Source organism: Mus caroli, unplaced genomic scaffold (genome assembly GCF_978045245.1).
Source record: "Mus caroli unplaced genomic scaffold, Mus_caroli_1 scaffold_2, whole genome shotgun sequence".
Classification (NCBI taxonomy): Eukaryota; Metazoa; Chordata; class Mammalia; order Rodentia; family Muridae; genus Mus; species Mus caroli.
In genome coordinates this window covers 21701231-21722523 of record NW_028227257.1, presented here as the reverse complement: position 1 = coordinate 21722523, position 21293 = coordinate 21701231, and the positions used below count along the sequence as shown (strand labels likewise).

The 21293-nt window shown below is 49.9% G+C and overlaps 1 protein-coding gene across 1 annotated transcript in view; it reads left to right on the top strand.

Moving 5' to 3' along the window:
- The window catches only part of Ctnnbl1 (catenin beta like 1), a 158884-nt gene that overhangs the window by 129289 nt on the left and 8302 nt on the right, over window positions 1–21293 (top strand). The window contains exons 12-13 of the mRNA XM_085832700.1: window positions 5306–5403; window positions 8176–8256. Of these exons, the coding sequence (XP_085688826.1) occupies window positions 5306–5403; window positions 8176–8256 (179 nt within the window). The remainder of the gene's footprint in view (window positions 1–5305; window positions 5404–8175; window positions 8257–21293) is intronic.

The window sequence follows — 21293 nt, the reverse complement described above, 5'->3', positions numbered from 1 at the left end:
AAGTCTAGGGCCTTTGGGCTTGCAGTGGGACTGCCCCCTCTTGCTTTCCCAGGTCTTCAGCTTGCAGATGCCTAGGATAAGATTCCTGAGTCACCCAAGCCAAACCCTCACGGGCCTCTGTATTGTAAGGTATCCTGCTGTTCCCTGGTTCAAGCACATAGGAAAAGAATGTTGCACAACTGCTAATCAAGGACGTGGGTGGGATAGGAGGGGGTCTGGTTCTATCTGCCCGGCTGTTGTCACTTCTCTTGGGTAGTGGACACTGTGAGAAAAGGTGTAGGGAGACATACTCAACAGTATGTCTTTGTGTATGTATACACATGGTATGTCGGAGGGAGCTTGTGTGCCACAGCCATCCCACACACGGAAGTCAGGACAGCGTAGTGAAGTCAGTTCTCCTTCCACTTTTATTTGAGTCCCAGGGTTTGAACTCAGGTTCCCAAGCTTGCATGGCAAGTGCCATCTTTACCTATTGAGCCATCTCTTTAGCCCAAATGGCATTTAACATTTTATGTGTGATTTTCATTTGAGTCACATATTTTATTTTTAAGGATATACTATAAGGGAAGAGAACATGCAAAAGTATGCCAACAGCATGTGAATGTCATTGCCCTTAATAAAAAAAAAAAAAAAAAAAAACTCAAACTAGAAGCTACCAAAAATACTCAGAAATGGCTCACTAGTTAAATTCAGTGGCATTCTAGATAGCGGTTTAAAAAAGAAAGCCTGTGCTGGTAAGGGCAGTTATATTTGGGAACATATATGTGTATAATATCAATTCTCTGTTGAGAATTTACCCAAGATACTTTGTGGGTTTTTCTTGGACGGTCAGACAGCGGGAGGAGAATGAGGAGAGGGGAATGCTGGCACCAACACTCGTGATGTTCCGTACGTCTGTGCCGTGTGTAGCTACTTTTTTACCACGTGCGTCTATCCATCCATTGCTCTCTGTTGGAATGGTCAGTAAAGCAAGAAGGAAGCCGTTTCCTCTGGTTACTGTAAGCTTGTCTTTCAACTTCCTAAAAGCTAAGACAGAGGGAGGAACCTTGATAAGGAAAAACAAAATATTCCTCAGGAAAGAAACCCGTTCTTAGGGTTCCAAGGGTTCCTAGGGTTCCTAGGGTTGGCCTGCAGGAATGCAGCTGCTGAGATGGGATTAAACCTTGAGAGCTCTGCTCTCTGCGCCCCCTCTAAATGCACTGGTGGTCCTGGGTGGCTGCTCTTACCAGTGTGTGCCTTTCACTCCATCCAGTGGCCTTTCTAAAATGTTCTTTCCTTTTCTGCATGGTTACCAGGATGAGGATTTTCAATTTTGTTTTCCAGTGGGAAGCACTAGGCAGATGTCCCATGCCTACCAAGTTGCTGTCACCTACCTGACACACTGCGCTGTCGTTGTCGATCTGTTCCCTCTGCCCTTCAGGAGCTCCTTCAGGTTAGGGATCCTGCTGTTTGGAGCCCTGAGCACTCCCTTCTCACACATGCAGAGTTTGGTAGTGAACACACGTGTTATCTGAAGTTGGATCTTACCGACCTCTGGCACCAACTAGGGTGGGCATGAGGCGCTTTGGGTTTCTCCATCCTGCAGAGAGCGGGTTGTCTCAGACACTGCATGAGAGCTGTCTGATGTTCCCTCTCTCCTTCTGTGCCTGTCAGATGCTTTATATGTAGATATACATGGAGGTTGTTCCCAGCTGCTGTGCTAAGTAACTTCAAAGTTTCAGGCCTGAGTATGAGATTCACTGCATTCCTTATGGCTCGTCTCACACCTGTTCACCAGCTGAAGGGATCAGAGTCCCTGCTCAATCAGCCTTGAGTAGTAGAACTGGGGTGTCCCACACTCTACCTTCTGGTCTTCTCTTCTTGGCTCATTCTGAGAGCAGCCTTGCTTCCCTCCCAACCACCCTCCCTCCCCCCGCCAAACCCCCAGCCACAAGCCCCCAACCCCGCTGTGCCTTTGAAAATGTCCTGCTTATGCCATGCCCACTCCAGAGCAGAGCCTTCCTGGCACCTGGTAACCTGTTCTTCCTGTTCAGCATGCAAGGCAGCCTGTCTCTGGACCTAGGCTATACCCAGAGTATGAAGGCATTAAAAAGATATCTAGAACTCGGAAATGGTCTGTTTGGGGCCCACCACCAGCTCTGGCTGGTCATACAGAGTACCTGTTTCCTTCCCACTCATTTGCCAAGGTTTCCCAAAACACCAAACTGGAATGGGAGCTGGGCATAAGGAGTAACCAATGCAGATTAGAGTCCCTGTCTTCAGGCAATACATATTGAAGGGATTGGTGATCAAATTAGTAAACATATAGTGTGTGATGAAGAGAGAAGGACTATGAGACTATGAGAATGAGACTCCAGTCCAGCTGTGTAAGAGCTTTGCATTTTCAAAGAGTGTGGACAAGGAAGCAGAGAAATAGTAGAGAAGGCTGAGGCCTCTGAATCTGAGAGTAAGCATGGCTTCCCAGTAGGGAGCGGTCCTGGCAGAGGCCTTGAGGCAGGAGCACCTGTGTCATGTCAGAAGCAGCAGTCAGGCAGAGGTCAGGAGCCATTGCTGAAGAAACATCATGGTCTTCTGTGAAGACTATGCCCATGGGCAAGGATGGACACAAGGACACCTGCTAGCAGGCTATGGCATGTTGTGGGCTGGGATGAGAGTGTGCCAGACTAGAGTAGGGGACGGTTGTGATGGTGTAGAGCTGGGGTCACATTTGAAAGGGGAACTTGCAAGGTGACTCCATGAAGGATCTGCTGAGGGGCTTGAGAACCTGAGAATCTGGTTACAGTGCAGTAAATGGAGCCGGCTGGGGAGGGGGGGCAGGGTCTTGCTGTAGGCGGGTTAAGACAGCTGGGGGCAGGGGTGGGGATTGGGGGAGCAGTAGATTGTGTGACTCCAGTAGATATTTAAAGGGCAGGTCTGGCTATGGGTTCAAGTTTGTGAGTCTTAGCATGTAAATGGTTTCCAAAGACATAAGACAGGATGAGCGCAGCTCTGCGGATGTCTGAAAACAAAGGAGTCTGGTTTTATGGGGACCTGTAGAGAACTGTTTGGTTTCAACCAAGACAAGGGACTGGGGGGCATATTTTACATACCAAAGCAGACCTGGTCTCCAGGTTCTCCCAGCTTCCTCAGTCCCTACCTGGCATACCCTTCCTCCAACACAGAGACTTCCCTGGTCTTGGTCCTAGGGGCTAGTAAACTCCAGCTTCCTAGTAAACCTGCCTGCAATCTAATCTAATCTGGTTTGAATTGGCTCAGTTCACTGGTGACAGAGAAATACCCTATCAGGTGGGGCCAAAACCCAGGAAAAGTTGAGTCCCCAGCCCAATAACCCTGGTCTTTCCTGGCCACATGGGGACCACTTCTGTCCCTCTGTCCTACTCTTCAGACTCTGATGACCCATCCCCAGCTACTACCTGTCCAGGTCCAGGGCCCTCAGGGCTCTCTATTGAATTGAGGCCATGCCAGAGGTAGTTCCATTCCAAAGGCCTGGTCTTTGTTTGGGGGAGAGCTTTTGATACAGAGACCTCTTCCTTGACTTACCACTGACACCGATTCAGTAAGGACATATTCAAGCACAGGATGCCACGGCACATGTGGGCACATGCTTCCTAGTGGGTCTTTGAGGTTCACAGTCACAGAACTCAGAATTGTGAGTAGCATCTGCATGTGAAGGTACCCCTCGGTTGCCAGATAGCAGCTGCCGTCCATGCTGAGCAATTTTTCCCCGTTTAGTTTAATTGTTAAATTATTTTATTTATATGGGTGTATTGCCTCCATGTATGTCTGTGCACCATGTCTGTGCCTGGTGCTAACAGAAGAGGAAGGACAGCCAGTGCTCTTAACCTGACCTGTCCCTTCAACCCCACCCCCCATCCCTTTTTAGTGTATGTCTGCATGTATATGTACCAAGTTTGTGTGGGTGCCTGGTGAGACCACTAAGAAGATGTTGGATGCCATGGAGCTGGAGTTACAGGTGGCTGTCAGCCACCCCATGTGACTAGGAACCGAACCTTGGTCTTTTGAAAGAACAGTGAGCACTCTTAAACTCTGAGACATCTCTCCAGCACCGGCAATCTATTTCAAAATAAACTTGCTCGTTTCCTTATAAGTAGGAATCTGTGACCTTCTTTTCAAGGTCATTATTGAAGAATTTTTAAATGGGGGGTATGTGTACTCGCATGTGTGGGCCATGGTTTTGGTGTAGATCTGAGGGGGAAGGGTGCAGGCACATGTGTGGGCCATGGTGTGGGGGTAGATCTGGGGGGGAAGGGTGCAGGCACATGTGTGGGCCATGGTGTGGGGGTAGATCTGGGCGGGGGGGGGGGGTGCAGGCACATGTGTGGGCCATGGTGTGGGGGTAGATCTAGGGGGACGGGGGGAAGGTGCAGGCACATGTGTAGGCCATGGTGTGGGGGTAGAGCTGGAAAACATTGTGGATGTCAGTCCTCACTTCTCTTGTTTGCTGCAGCATGTGCCAGGCAGCCCTCCTGGACCTTCTGGGAATCCTCCTGTCCCTTCTTCCTAGCTTGGTATAGAAGCCCCAGGGTTACAGACATGCCCTACCATGTGGGGCTTTATGTGGATTCTGGGATATGGACTCAGGTTCTTGTGCTTGTACACCCGCCCTCTACCCACTCAGCTGTCTCTCAAGATTTTTTGTAATGCTTGAAGAAAAACCTGTCTTCACCACTGAAGCCTGTGCCGGATCCTGTGGCTGTCCTCTCTGCGGGGCTAGAATAGCAGTTTCTGAGGGAGCTGCTGAGCTGCAGTGGCACAGGAGGGTGACACAGTATGACGTGCTTGCCTCCCGGCTCCCCTCAGCATCAAGTGGGGGTTAGCACAGCCGAGTTTGGGCGCCATCACCCTACGTATTTCATTCCAGGGCAGTTGCCAGGGAAAGTCACAAGGCAATTTGAGAAGTGACAGACATTTCTTATTTATTGTTCACTCAGTCCTGATGGTGTTTGTACTCTGTTCACGGTCAGTCCTGTAAGTGGGGGGTTAGTTTGAGGTTCTGGTGTGGACAGTACAAGTCAGTTAATTCCCGGCAAGATAGAAATTCTCACCTCCCTTTGGTCTCCTTGCTCTCTCTGTCCTTGAGGATGTCATCCTTCTGACTGTATCTGTGAGGCTCGCCAAGATCAGTTCGGTTTTCTGATGACACCGTTGATGCTCTTGTCTTATTAATCAATAGTCTCAGTCAGCTATGCCTCCTTCCTCCTCCTCTGATAGAGCAGACAGGCCTGAAGAGGTAGTAATTACTGCTCTGATCTCAGCGTGTTCTCTTCTCTCCTTCCCACCCCAGAGCATGTCTGTTCCATCCTGGCTTCCCTCCTGCGCAACCTGCGAGGGCAGCAGCGGACCCGGCTTCTGAATAAATTTACGGAGAACGACAGTGAGAAGGTGGGTGACCGTGGCCATGCAGATGGGGCCAGGAGCAGAGTGGTGTGGAGACAGCCCCTTACCTGAGGGTGCTGGGGCCAAGTGCTGCTGCTTTAACGTACCTTCACCAGCATGTGGGTCTGTTGCATTGTCTCTTGAAGGTTCTTACAAGTCTCCATGCCTCTGTTCAGTGCCCTTCCCTTGGAGTGCAGTACCTCCCTAGTGGCAACAATGGACACTTGGGGATAGAGGAGACTTTCAGGTGAGGGTCTGGTGGGTGTACAGCCCAGCCTGGTGATTGAGAACACCAGCTTTGGATTCAGAGGTCTGCAGTTGAGCTGATTTTGTTACTTTCAAGGTACATGGACTGCAGACATGGCTGAGTAAATGAAAGCACTTGCTATGCAACCAGATAGACCAGACTTTAGATACCCAGAATCCATGAGAAAGCTGTGGCCGCTACCTGTAATCCCTCCCAGAAGCCAGAGATGAGAGATCCCTGGGCGAGCAGGCTGACTGGGAACCAGGCTAGCTGGGGTCAGTGAGCTTTGGCTCAGCAAGAAAAGAGGAGAGCAAGCAAGGAAGAGACCTGGCGTCTGCCTTGAACCACCACATGCAGAAAGTTGTGTGCCGCTCTGAGCCTCACTTCCCCCAACTGTAAACTGGAGACTAGGTTGCAGGGCAGTTTGGATGAGCTGATTACATGAGCTCTCCACCAGGTTAGTGTTTCCCAACCTACCTACCTTCCTTTCTTTCTTTCTTTCTTTCTTTCTTTCTTTCTTTCTTTCTTTCTTTCTTTCTTTCTTTCTTTTCTTTTCTTTTCTTTCTTCCTTCCTTCCTTCCTTCCTTCCTTCCTTTCTTTCTTTCTTTCTTTCTTTTTTTCTTTCTTTCTTTCTTTCTTTCTTTCTTTCTTCCTTTCTTCCTTTCTATTTATTTATTTATTATATGTAAGTACACTGTAGCTGTCTTCAGTCACTCCAGAAGAGGGAGTCAGACCTCATTATGGATGGTTGTGAGCCACCATGTGGTTGCTGGGATTTGAACTCAGGACCTTTGGAAGAGCAGTCGGTGCTCTTAACCACTGAACCATCTCTCCAGCCCGATTCCCAACCTTCCTAACGCTGCAACCCTTTAATACAGTTTCTCCTGTTGTAATGACCCCCAACCGTAAATTTATTTTCATGGTTACTTCATAACTGTAATTTCTGTTATGAATTATAAGTATCTGATAATAGACTGCTGTGAACGGGTTGACTGACCTTCCCAAAGGTAAGGAAGGACAGACAGGTCTTGAGAAGGAGCTGCTGAGCAGCCCTGGGTAGGCTGTGGAAGCTGGTGGTAATGGTCTCTATGCTAACTGAGAGTGATGGCACTTCAGATTGCCAGTTCTCATCCCGAACCAATAGAATTCAGCAGTAGCAGTAGCAGCCATTCACTGAGCCACTGCTGTGGGGTGGGGAACCAGCAGCCCCCTTCATTGCACTGTGTGAAGCTGTAGTTATACTAGAGTCCCTGACATTCACATTCTCACTAGGAAACTGAAAGTTAGAGACATCCAGGGACTTGTCCCAGATCGTGCCACTAATACTACCAGAGCTGGGACTCGAACCCAGGTTGCTGAGCAAGGAAGCCGGTACATCTCTTCACACCTTGTGTGGTAGGCAGTTCCATAGGAATAGAAGGAAGGCTCAGAGTCCCCTTTCAACACACGACAAGTACGTTCCTGCTTATAGCACACATTGGGGCACAGTCTTCAGAGATCTTGTTCTGCCTCTTTGAGCCCACCTTCAACTGTTTGTGCTGCCTGGTAGCAATGTACCACAGCACGGAGCATCTCAGTAGTCACGGCTGTGTTCCAGTCTCCACATGTCTGTAGGAAGAGTGAAAGTACTTCTTTGTTATCTGATGTGGTTTTTCATGGTTTAAGGAAATCATGACAAAGAAACATGAGGAGGGAAATGCATAAATTCACCAAGTCACCAGCAGCTGCCAAGTGTTGGGGCTGGGGTGCGATCTGCCTGGGCTGTCGGTGGCTGTGTTGTTGGAGCAACATGATATCAGCTCCTGTGCAGAAAAATACTGCTAGCCAGAGAGTCAAGGTGGTGCCAGCCTGGTGGATAGGTCAGAAGTCTGGCCGGCATCGCGGCAGCACTTTCTGTCCTTTGAAGGTCTTGGGGAAAATGGACCTTTCCAAACCTGCTCAGTGTCCCCAGGCTGTGTTCCAAGATGGCTCTGCTAAGCTGAAAACTGACTCAAGTTATTTCTGAACAGACGTCAAAGTCTTTTCTCAAGTTGCTGAAGGAGTTTTTCTGGCTCTCTCTTCCAACTCAAAAGCAACTAAAAAGATTTCACTCGGGCATTTTTTTTTTATTATTGAAAAAAAGATCAGCTCTGGGGCAGAATCGGAACATGAAAGGTTTTGGTTGGAAAAAAGAAATCTAAGTTCTAAGTGAATATCAAGTATGTAACTTCAAGCATCTTCTCTTTGCAAGAAGAGACTCAAATGTTTACTTATTTATTTGCTGTTAACTAGAATTCTCACGAGCCCCAGAGGGGCTGGCAGGAGGAGCCCCAGAGGGGCCCCCGCACTCCTTCTTTGTTCCAGGGCACATGTTCGAGCTGGTGCATGCTGGCTGATGCTGTGTTCTCAGCAGCACCATGTCTGCTCTGAGCATGTCCCTGACGCTCATCCCCATGTCAGAAGTGGCGGTGTGGGCCTTCCTTTGCAGGCAGTGACTCTGAAGCAGGAAGTGCGCTCATCCCTCCTCACCCCTGCCTGTGGCTCTCTTTCAGGTTGACAGACTAATGGAGCTGCATTTTAAATATCTAAGCGCAATGCAGGTGGCCGACAAGAAGATTGAAGGGGAGAAACATGTATGTACCCTGCCCACTTCTTGCCAATCCCTGACACACATTCCATTTGGTCCTTTGTGTGCCTCCTCTCTACACAGGACAGGTAGGACAAAGGTGCGCCTGCAGCCGTGGGCCACCTAACGTCCTAAGAGCAGAGCCAGAGACTGCTGTGGTATGCATGTGTATTAGTTACTGTTACTGTTTTGATCAAATGCCTGACAAGTCCCGGGGAGAGGGATTCACGCTGGCTCACAGTTTGAGACCGTACAGTCTGTCCATGGGCATTGCAGTAGCAGATTGAGGCAGCCCATCACACTGCACCTGCAGTCACCAAGTGGGGAGAGGCTGGGGCTGGGGCTTAGCTTCCTCTCCTCTCTTTATCCAGACCCCAGCCCATGGGATGATGCTGGGTGGATCTGCCTTCTGAAAACAACCTCACACTCATACCAGATGTGCGTTTCCACAGAGGCTCAACTGTGAAGAGTAACAGCCACAGTGTAACTACCCTTCAAGAGGTTAGCTTTTAGGAGGATGGCCAGGGTCATCCTAGGAGTTGGACAAGATCCGAGACAAGCACAACTCTCAGAAGTGCCCAAGGACAGTGCCAGGACTTGGTACCATGGTGACCAAGTTGTATTGATCAGTTGCTGGCTGTCGTTGTCCTGAGGAAGTGGGGGGATGTGACTCTAAGGAAAGGGATCCCAGAGTAGGAGAGCAGGAGGAAGCTGGGAAGTCAGCAGATCCAGCTTCCCATACACAGAAGGCACATTGAGTAAAGGCGCCACCTCTGTGGCCAGGCCAAGCCCTAGCTGGCATACCTGGTCCTGTCTTCTGGTCCTGCAGCTTTCTGAGGACCCAGGAAACTCATGAGCCTGGCTGGGTTTCCTTCTTGAGGGGCCTTACCTACTCTTCTGTTAGCTGCTGCCCTGCCCCGATTCTCCCTGCCTCTATATCATTCAGTCTCCAGGCCTATGCCTTACTTAACACACATCTTAAGTAGAACAAGTTTTCACATTTGCCTATTGTCCAGTCTGTGTTCTGACCTGTGGACACCCCCCAGTGTGTAGCCACAGTACAGTGTGAGCCCTTTCCTGCTTTTAGCAGTCTGCGGGAGCCCCAAGTTTCCTTGTGATCTTAATTTTCTGAATCTCTCAATTCTCACCTTGAAGAGACCCTCGCAGCTTTGGAGCCTCTCTATCAGGAGTGTTAGGCATCCACCCCGAAGCCTGCAGAACTCTGCTCATCTGCACTGCACAGCCAGGCTGGAGCTGGGGTGAACAGAGGAGCCTGAGACTTGTTTCTTTGCCACTTCAACTCTCACACAAAGCACAAATCCACCTAGGCAGAGCAGTAGACTGTAACTGTTTCTCATTCTTGGAGCTTGCCTGTGATCTCTAAGCCCAGTCAGTACTCAAGTGTTGGCTGATTGATTGAATTGATTGATAGGGTCTTTCTTCTTCACACAGAGATACAACCTCAGGTACAGGCTGAGTCTGTAAACACTGAGCTAGGCTTAGGTACCTAGGCACGCTCCTCACCCGCTCCTTCATTCCATCTGGTACTTGAGGGGCACTGGGGGACTGATGAGTGCCACAGTAAGGGAGCCTTTCTTTTCGAGAGTGACAACTAGACACAAATGAAGATGCTCTACTTCTGTGTGAGAGCAGCCATGACACCACCAGAACTCTGGCCCGGCCACAGCCCCTCATAGAACCTGCTGGAGCAGATTCCAAGTGGCAGGAGAAAACCTGGGAGGCAGATACACCATTTGAAGTTACTATCAGTCATGGCTTGTCACTGTTCCTCATGTGGCTCCTAGGTCCCTTTAGCTTAGTGTTTCACTTAATGGCACGGCCAGGTGCTTTGTTAGAGGTGGGGGTACACACTGCGAGGAAGGCCAGTAGGCACTTGAGTGTTAGGAGCACCTTGCACGTCGCTGTTAGGGTCCTTGGTGTACTTCCCCAAAGATGATCCATTATCTGCATTGAAGAGGGTGTGGAATTGGTTTGCACTGAGGGAGAGTGACGGCTGCAGCCCCACCCCCAGCCTCCAGCAGGCTGCTGTGTGCCACCAATTCAGGCCCTACCATTCGCTGACAAACAGCTGTCTCCTTGGTGCCAAGGCCGTTTTGCTGGGCACTGGCAAACATTCCAAGGCCATTAGTGCTCAGCAGCCTCGTGCTGCTCCCAGAGCCAAGGCAGGAGGGGCACGTTGGTGAGAGGCATTTGCTGCCAGCACTTGGGCTGTCTTGGCAGATGAAGCCACCTCATGGGTGTTGTGTCACGGAGCAACACAAGCTCCCTTTCACCCCTTCCTCCTGTTGTCCTCTCTAAGTCATGGACAGCTGCTCTCCCTGCTCCCAGTATAGACGTTCTACACCGAGTGGTAACTCCTCAACCAGTGCTGATGCAAACACTATTTCTAAGGCATTTGGATGGCAGTGACCCTCAGATTAGAAATGAGTGTCTAGTATTTCACTAGCCTGAAAGGACACCCACTCTAGATAACAGAGTCAAACATTGGCTTTTCAGTGTCTCTAACTCTAACCTTTCCCTGAAAACCTCCATTTCTCTGTATGTGGATTGTATTACACGGCCTTTAAAAGGCTTGACCAAGATTCAATGGAGAGAATCCAGTCATTTGGCAAATGTTGATAGACTCCTGTTCTGGGCCAAGTGCTGGACCAGGCACTGGCCAAAGACGAGAGGCCCAAGTGCCAATTAGAAATCTGAGTGTGGTGTGTGCTGCTGGGGAGAGCCAGGGACCCAGAAAGTGGCTCAAGCCACCCCAATGACTCTGTGACTCTTCCACATGCACACCAAGTAGGGATGGGGTTTTTCAGTCTACTGCCAGACCCTGGGAGAGGAGGGGGACCAGGGAGGTGGCCTTTCCCTGGCTCTCTGCTCAGGACACATAGCCTCACTGGTCCGCCCTGTCTTTTCCCATGGTAGCCATTTGTTTTTAAGGTGTTTGAATTTTTGTGCTTGGAGAAACTGGGTAGGTAGTGGTGTAACAGAAGTAACGCCTGACCCAGCTCCAGGAGCAGGCAGAGAGTCTTGGTTTCCTTTTCTCTGGGAGGTCCCTGTTAACTCCCAGTTGGTTCTCTGCCTTCCCTACACCTCCAGCCCCGTCCTCCTGCCTTGGGTATTAGAGCTAGTGCCTCCTACAAGGTCAGATCTCATTAAATATGTGCCCACCTCAGAGAAATAATCATAAAACCCGTCCCTTCATAGCTGGTAGACAGTGTGCTTGGTTGCTTCCTCTGTGCCTGTCATTTTGTTGTTGGTGGTGGTTGGTTGGTTGGTTTTGGTTTTTCTGAGGCAGGGTTTCTTTTTGTGTAGCCCTGGCTGTCCTGGAACTCACTCTGTAGGCCAGGCTGGCCTCGTACTCAGAGATCCACCTGTCTCTGCCTCCCCAGTACTGGGACTAAAGGTGTGCACCATTACCACCCCAGCATGGTCTCCTCTTAAGATTTTCACCCTGAGCCTGAGGAAAGGACCACTGCTCCTAGAGGGAGTTCGTTGTCTGCCCCCTGGGTGTTAAGGATGGAGGGATCTGCCTACCTCCACGTTGTTCCATAACTTTCGTTTTTGCTGGTAGTGCTTAGTTTACAAAACAACAACAAACCCTCACACAACCCCTCTCACTGAAAACACTTGAACGCACACACAAGTAGATTCTAATGTGACTACAGCAGTGCCATAGCGTTTGGTTGGTGATGGGCCTTGTCTTGAACGCACACACAAGTAGATTCTAATGTGACTACAGCAGTGCCATAGCGTTTGGTTGGTGATGGGCCTTGTCTTGTTTTGTTGCTTGCAGTGTTAGGAATAGAAGCCAGGCCTTGCACATGCAGGGCAAATGCTCTCCTGTGGAGCAACATCCCCAGTCCTGCAGCTGTCTGCACTAAGGAAACACACATGCTTAGAAGCATGCATAGGACTCCTCCAGCACTAGATTATTTTAGCATTTCAGTTCCTAGTATATTACTACAGCAGTGCGTAACTGGAAGAGAGCGCCGTCCATGCCTTGGGCTGGTTGGTGCCCAATGTGTTCCGGCTGTACTCAGTGTCCTTGAGATCCAGAGTGAAGTTGGACATACCCCAGGGGCTCCTGGTTAACAAGATTTGAACTTTTAAAGGCCGTGTAATGTTTCCAACTCTTCCAGCAAGCAGCAGCCCTCGTGATCAGTAAATATCCAGGGCGCTTGTCTCAGCAGATTTCACTGGGCTCCCCAAACAGGCTGAAGCCCAGAAAAGACTAGGATCCCTGTGGGTTCAGCGTACAGAAGCTGCCTTCAGAAGCAAGACGTAATTAGATAGGTGCTGGCAGGGATTTCTGAAAGAGGGAGGAGAGCCTCAGAGAGAGGCTTTTCTTTCTTTAGTTCCTGGGAAAATTATACTCAGCAGGTTTATTCAATAAAGTGTTCTCACCACATACTTCGCACCGTAATGACTTACAAATTGCATGCTAATTTTGCCACAGTTAAGTCATTCTAGGCTTTATCCTGCAAAGAAAAAGATGGACTCTGTAATGAAACAGTATCCACAGGACTTGATATCTTAAGCAGACTGGCTGTTTCTTCAGCATCCAGAACTCACTTGAAGATATGGGTGAACGGGGGTGAAGGGTGGAGTGAGCATATGGGGTGCGTGACCCTGAGCGCCAGGTGGATATCTGACTTCTGCTGTTGTACTAACTATTCTGGAAGCTTCCAAAGCAAGCTTTCAAAAGGAGAGAGAGCACATCCTGCGGAGAGTTCCTCTCAGCCCATCTTTAAGCCAGTGCCTCACAGACTTTCTCAGCCAGGGAGTTTGCCAGTGGAAGCTAGAGGGGAGGGCTTCGTGGTGTCTTTTCCTGTCTCCTACTGCCCTCTTTGGACACCCACTGTTTCAGCCATGGCCCCTTTGGTGCCTCCTGCTTCTCTGACAGTCATTTCCAATCAGTTACTGGAAAAGAAGTCAGTAGGTCTGAGTTCTGGATCTACACCCCTGCACTTGCCTTCCAAAGTCGTAAGCGTCATGGCCCTGAACACAGTGTTTTACCTTTCTGAAACTGAGTGCTCACTCAGTGAAGCTAACATCTCACCTCTCTGCCACCTCCCAGGCTTGTTGTAGGGTTTGCAAGGGTCAGGGCTGTGACCCCTCCCATACCTCTGTAGGCTCACTGCCCGGTGTACTTGGATGTCACTTATAGGCGCCTCTGGCTAAGTCAAACCCAAACCATGGGGTCCATAGAGTGGGAACACCCTAGGACCATTCACCAATGTAACCAATCAGACCCTGGAAGCCATCTGCTGCTTCGTGCCACACATCCACCAGACAAGCTCTACCAGCATTGGCTCCCAGCCCTTCTCACTGCCACGGGTTTCATCACTTCCTTTGCTTTCACACAGTGGCCACCTAACTAGTCTCCTTACTCTAGGAGTGTGCCCTGTGGCTCTTCCTCACCCTACCCAGAGAGTGTCTACGTGCATATTTGCTTAGACCACCCCCAACACTCACACACACACACACACACACACACACACACACACACACAGTCAAGCCAGTGTTGTTGTGATACCATCCGCTTGTAGGTGAACTTAAACCAGGCCCTGCCACATCCGTCGCCCATCACTACATGAAGAAGCCACTTGTTGCTTCCTGGATTCACTTTCTCAAATCTGCAAGAGCCAGGCATGGTGGTGCACATCCATAATCTCAGCACTTGGGAGACTGAGGCAGAAGAATCTCAGACCCGAGGCTAGAACACCTACTGGACACTTGCCCATTATGTCTGCAGCATCTCTTCCGCACCCTCCTCTGCTGCAACTGGCTACCTGCCCCTTCAGTAGCCTTCAGGGCTCTAGTGTGTAGACAGTCATTAGGTGTGTGTGTGTGTGTGTGTGGTGCCTGTCATACAGAGCAGCTGCAGTAGTAGTCTCCCTCAGTTCTTAAAAACCCATCCCTGAGGATGGCCAGAGCCTCGCCGTGGTACTAAGCACATCTGCACCACAGCCTCAGGATGCAGATGAGAGACTTGGCCACCGTTCTGTCTCTGCCTCCCTTGAACTCCCTGCTTTGCTTTGCTTACTGGTGAAAGCGTGAGTCTAAGAGCACTGATCTTGCCCAGTGGAACCTAAGCACAGATAGTCCCTGGCTTAAGAGGCTGTTCATCAGAATTATTGTCACAAGCGACTCTGGCCTGCGTGCTTGTCTGTCCATCCTCCAATCCAATGGAGTCCTCACTGGTAGAGTTTGCATGTACTTTCTCCCCCGTAGAACCATCATTTTCTGATAATATGGTGGGAACTCTGCCTCTCAATACTGATTGGCTTGTTCCCTGTTGGCAAAATGAGCAGTTGGGTGTTTGGGGTTTTGTTTGTTTGTTTTTTAGGGGAAAGGAATCACCACAGAACCAAGGAACCCTGTGTAGCCAGGTTAAGTACCAGCTTTGCCACACAGAGTGGAAAGTGCCCTTTGTTGTAGGAGGGGCAAGGCCATTTGTGGAAACTTGGCACATGCAAGTGTGCTTGTGTAATCAGCCTCTTCCTTATGACCAGGCCCTGGCCTAAGAGCCAGCTGTGAATTCTTTTTTTTTTTAAGATTGTTTGTTTGTTTATTGCATGTACCTGGGGTGAGCCTCAGAAGCCCAAATCCCAAAACTGGGGAGATGGGCAAAGAGCAAACCCAGCCTGGAGCGCAGGAACAGGAGACTGGGCAGATTCATCATCTGTCCTTGGACATCTAGGGGATGGAAAGAAAAATGGATCTGGATGGGATGCTGATGGTAATAGGTCAGGGTCTGGTTGGAATGATGCCACGAGATGTGGGACCAGTGGCTGGAGCAGTGGCACAAATGCTAAGGTGAATCCAGGTACAAACTGGGGGGAGTCTCTCAAGCCTGGTCCCCAGCAGAACTGGGCTCATAAGCCCCAAGACAGCAATGTGAGTAACTGGGGAGGAGCTGCTTCTGTTAAGCAGACAGGGACAGGGTGGATTGGGGGGCCACTGCCAGTCAAGCAGAAGGACGGCAGTGAGGCGACTGGCTGGGAGGAGCCTTCCCCACCCTCCATCCGATGCAAAATGGAAATTGATGATGGTACCTCAGCTTGGGGGGACCCAAGCACCTACAACAATAAAACTGTAAACATGTGGGACAGAAACAATCCAGTCATCCAGAGCAGTACCACAGCCCCTGCCACCCCCACGACCCCAACCTCGAGCAGCACCACACACCGGGCCGAGACGCCGCCTCCACACCAGGCTGGCACTCAGCTGAATCGGTCACCACTGCTCGGGCCAGGTATGCTGGGGGCCCTCTGGTCATACCATTGGTGTGTACTCCGTGCCTGTGTAAATTCTTGGACTGAACTCTCATAGCAAATGACTAAGTGGTGTAGCTGGTTCCCAAGGGAGGAGACAAAGCAAATTCTTCTAGTTTTCCAGGGACAAGAAGTGCTGGGTGGTGTGCTCGGTACTGCCAGGGCTCCAGCCATGGTGTCCTTTTCATCATGCTTCCGACAGTGAGAGGGCTCCAGCCATGGTGTCCTTTTCATCATGCTTCCGACAGTGAGAGGCTAATTTTAATGAAGTTTTGAACTTAAAAAAAAAAGATTATTTATTTGTCTGTTTGTTTATTTATTTATTGCATGTAAGTACACTGTAGCTGTCCTCAGACACCCCAAAAGAGGGCATCAGATTTCACTACAGATGGTTATGAGCCACCATGTGGTTGCTGGGATTTGAACTCAGGACCTTTGGAAGAGCAGTCAGTGCTCTTAACCGCTGAGCCATCTCTCTAACCGCCCCCAGCTGTGGATTTTTATGCACACACACCCAACCCCAGATTCCTAGCCTCCCACTTCCCCAGCCGAGAAGACAGGCTTCTAGGATCTGCACCCAATTTTAGAGGCATTTGGAGGAAGGGCTTTGTTTGGGGACATTTAGGGTTCACAGCCACCTCTTTATGATGGTCCCCTTCCCTCAGCCTGAGACAGCTAGCTCACTACCTGTCAGGGCAGATGAGAAATGCCACCAGAGCCCTCCAAGAGCTTGTGACAAGAGGGAGGCAAGGGAAACGGGTGGTTTGGTTGTGCTTCCAAAGCCAGATTAACATTTACAGTGGAGATGCACCTGAAAGAGAGAACACACCAGCAGTAATAGCACCTTGACGCTCCACATTCCCCTCTGTGGTATCTTTGGCGATGAATCTGTTTATTTTAGCAACCCTCCGACAGGCTTATGCTGCTGGGAACTGCAATCTGTTCCACTTACAGTGCACCATTCACTCAATTACCATCTAAGATTTTATCCCAGCCCTCGTGTACAGAGTGAGCAAAACAAAGCCTAGCAGGGTGTCTTCTCACTCTGTCTCCCAAACTGAATATGGAATCTTCTGATCTAGCTCTAGTCTCTCCTCCCCCATCCACCATGCTCTCACAGGGTCCCATGTGTGCCAGCCTAGCATTAAACTGCCCTGTAGCCAACCGAGGATTGTCCTCAGTTTCTGGTCCCCTGCCTCCACCCCTCAAGCAGTAGGATTGCAGGTGGATACTGCCATGATGAGATGACTGAGATGCAAACCCAAGGGTGTCGGGAGCATGAGGTGGGAGGTACACACTCTCTAGCTGGGCTATATCCCGGCCCTCCTCTCATTTCTAAATATCTTCTTTACTGGGAGAAAGGCAGGCCAAGAATCCCTATGTTTAATGTTCCTGGTTTACACTAATTCCCATATAACTTAAAGACAGTGGCCAGATGCTCATCCACTAATACTGGAGTGGTCCGTGCTGCTAAGACGATGCTCTTTTACACTATGAACGGGAGCACAGGCTTGGAGCCAGGGTGTGGGCCTCTCTGCCCTAAGCTTCCAGTGTGGAGTGTGGATATAGTCGTAGCTCTTACCTCTTACCTCTTGGGGTTCAGAGGAAGAAATATTATTCATCCGGGGCAGCCTGGCACTCGGGAAACTGTCACTTTTGCTGAAAGTGAACAGACTAAAGGAAAGGCCTTGCACCAGGGAAGGATGCTGGACTCACCCACTGAAGGGCTGCAGTAGTCACGTGATATGTGTCTCAGCTTTTTCCCTCTGGAATCTGAAGGTGAAACCTGCTAACCATGCCCAGCAGGGGCCACACAGGGCCGAAGGCAGTCTCTTTCGCCTCCCCTGTAGAAGGCTTTAAAACGTAACTCCTGTCCTATTCCGTGTGAATTCCAGCATATGTAGAGATTCTCTGGAAGGCTTTAAGACTTTAAAACTCCTGTCCTGTTCCATGTACAGGAAGCATATGTAAAGATTCTCCTTCTGAAACTTGGTAAGCAGGGTGGCATCTCTTTAACAGTCCCAGCAGAGGAGCACTTGATTTGCATACCCAAGTTGGTTGTGAATTATCTGCCCAGTGCAGTGGCAGACCCAGCAGCTATGTGTTTGTTGTAGGGAGATTTAATTTACTTATGGGAGGGTGATCTGAATGGTTAACTGCCATGCCCCGCTCAGGTGTTAATGCTTGGCTCCAGCACCAGGCATTTCTTGAACTGGCTCCCCTGATCACCACCATCCGTCAGCCTAAATCCATCCACACAACCTCAAACAGGCAGAAATCCTGGCACCTAGCTAGGAAGGTTCTTCAGCCCTGGACGATCTGTTAGCTTAGTATTTGTGTCACTGTGCTAAAGAAAGTCTGGGCTGCAGGGTAGACAATGCAGAGGCCACTCAGCACTCTGATCCTTGTGCAATCGTTCTTGAAATGTGCCTCTCCTGTGGGCGGACTTTGTTCAGTGTATCTCCACTACCCTACAGGTTTGCTTGTCTGTCTGTAGAACAAAATCATTGGCATGCCTGAGACCTGCATCTCTATGGGATCCATTCACTAGGAAAGAGATTGGATGGAGAAGCTTACAGTGAACATTTTAAATCCTTAACTGTCTGTATTCCCCAGACACAAGTCCCAGGCAGCTGTGTAACTTGAGCTGTGCTGATGTCATTTGGGAGTCTCCGGCACCCTTAGAGTCTCTGTCAGATGTGGACTTTGTGGTGCCAAGATGCTGGGAAACAAATCAAGTTCTTAGCTTGGAATCTGTGTCTTGGAAAATCAAGAAAAGGAGTCAGAAGTTCGTTAATTGGCCCTAAGTTACCCATGCCCATCCATAGCAAGACCAAGGGTAGAGAAAGGCAGGGACTTGCTGTCTCGTGTCCTTTGCAAACAGAACAGAATGTGAGAAGGTGGGCTGGAAAGAATTGTGCCCAACCTTACTTGCTTCCCATCTGAGTGACATAGAAACTGTTTCTTTTGTTTCCCCTTAAAAGTAAGAACATGTTTGCATTCTGTGTCCCCAAACCCACGGCCCAGAATTGTAACAGGTTAGATAAAATGCCCACCCAAAATCTCAGCCTCACTGCACTGCACTTTCTATGACACTTCTGAAACTGCTAGGGTGGACACCTGGCCTTGAGAAGCCAGCCTGGCTCAGTGCAGTCACACCCTTCCTGGAGATGAGCTGTTGACTTCTCTCAGGTCTGCACTTGAAGGTTCTGCTTTCCAGTCCTAAGGCTGTGTGTTTGGAGTTGAGCATTGAGTGGGCTGATGTTGGGGCTGCTTCCAGGAAAGAGAGAGACAGGTGGAACTCGGTGTTGGTCTCTTGGGTCTATGCATTCTACAGAACTGCATGGAGAAGCCTGGGGGCACAGTGTCCTGTACAGTTAAAAAGTCAGGTTGTAGGGTAAGTGTGTCAGAAAGCAGTGTTGGGGCACTGGGCCATTAGAGGAACACAAGCAGCTGGCCTAGCCTCATTGTAGAGCCCTGGGCTCTTTATCATCTCTGTCTGTTATTCTGACCTCAGTGCCTACTGGTCACTGACATGGAGAACACAGGTGCAGGTCTTCGTCCCAGTGCTGCCAGCCTGGCCTGGGGAGGTGGCCCTGCTTGAGCTGGTCTAACCATGGTGTGTGAGAGCCCATGTGGAGAAAGAAATGATGGCCTGACACCAAAGGCCACCTTCAGGGGCTCAGCCGCTCCCTTCCGTGGGTGGGTGATGTAGCAGTGATCATTATTCCCATGGCCTCCTGTATTGCTCTCCCATAGTAATCTATCAGAACTAATGTGAGCTGCTGGTTACTGGAAGGTCTCAACCAAAGCCACTCCCCTGCTTCCTCCCTCCATTCTGTCCATGCACGGCGCTCCACCACTCTGCTCTCCCAGGCCAGCCAGGCTAGCCTCTCTTTACCTTTGTTTCTAGCTGTTCCTTTTGTAGTAGGCTGGGTTTTTTTGTTGGTGTTGGTTTTATTTTTGTTTTGTTTTTTTGAGAAAGGGTCTCATTATATAGACTAGACTGGCCTTATCAAAGTCATCGAAATTCACCTCTTCTTGTGTCTAGTATGTCCTATGAGACTCAGTCAGATCCCAGCTTAGAGACTCAGCCTCTCCCCGCTCCCTCAGGCTTCGTCCAGCCTCTGGGTCCTACAGGATTTATGCAGGGCACATGTCCTGTCTCCATGCTGCCTTCAGAAATGGTTTACTCCTGTGCGTTAAGCTCCTGACACTGTGTGAGCTTCTGCAGTCCCAGCTTAGCACAGGATGGTAGCTGGCTCAGTTAGGTGTGGCTGGGTAGATGCAGGGATTCCAGTCCCTCCAGAAGCCTCCTTCCTCTCCCCTATTTATTTTTCTTTTTGTCTTCTCTGCCTTAGGGTAATATTTCTTGCTCCTAGACACCTACTAAGGCCAGGTCCTGAACTGCCACTGTTACTCATCTCCACAGAGAGGTGGACCAGACAAGTGTCCCCTCCTCAGGGAGTCTGTATTCTGTTAACGGGCAATTATGAATAATGAGCAATTTCACCTCCGCATGCCTTGGTTTCTGATTTGTGCGGTGGGATTAATAATCCCTTCCCTCTCCCCTTTAATTTTGCTCCTAAGGAGATGTGTGTATAATAAGACCTTAAACTCTATAGCGATGTAGAAATGCACAGTACGGGCACCGGATGCTTTTGTGAATGGAAGTCCCCTGATTCCTGGGCCTCCCACCCACCCACCCCCGGAGCAGGAAGTTAGGATCTGCGTATAAACTGTGGCATCAGCCTTGTGACTACTGTGTAAGCATTAACGATTACCACATTACCAGGGAGTTGGCTACTGAGTGAAGCTGAGGATCCTTGTGTGATCCCCGGGCACAGCAGAGTGGCTTGCAGCCCTCTGACAGGCCTTAGGGGCAAAATGAAAAGTAGCCTTGTGCTGCTGCAGGCTGGCCCCCCGGGTAAATAAAGAAGTGCATTATCTGCGACTAAGTGGTCTCTGAAGGGCTCCTGCTGGAGATTGACGGCCACGTGTTAAGCCTTCTAGTTCTAGTGTCCCCAGGGCTCCCTCAGTGACTGGAGCCTGTGTTGTCAGAAGGAGCCATGGCCATAAAAATAGCCGGGGAATTAGGAAATGGGCTGTTGTCATCACAAGTGTAGGCCGGGCGCCGTAGACCGTCTTAGATTGGAGCAGACTCTCAAGTCCTCCATTCCCGCACTAAGGCCCTCAGCAGAGAAACCTTATTCACCCTGGGCCCTGCCCAGCCTCCTGGAGCTCACAGTCCACCCTGTCAACTGTCCACATGATGACAACAGAGTCTGTGGCAGAGGTGTACAGGGAGAGGGTGTGTCACCTCAGGTACTCCTGAGGTATAGAGGAAGGAATAGGCAGTGACCTTAAATAATCAGGAAAGGCTTTGTAGAAGAGGTTGCTTAAAAATAGCACAGACTTGAAGGACAGTCAGGGTCCATGTTGGGGAAACATGAGGCTAAACTGGAGGTGAGAATTCTCCCATCAGTCCCTTCTGCTTGACCTCAACTTGGGAGAGGGGTGGTGTTCTAGAAGTGCTGCAGGCTAGAGGGTGGTCACTAAAAACTGCTGCATCACAGGCTGTACGCAGGAGAGCATAAGAGAGCGGCATGGTGTGTGCATGGTATCTCTATAATCCTGTTTCGTTTGGGGAATTGTTTTTTAAAATAAGAATTGGCTGCAAAGGAAGAGGGGTACAGACAGTCTGGCGGGTCTTGGAGAGAGCCTGTCATCACTTCGGAGGTGTAGAGGGATG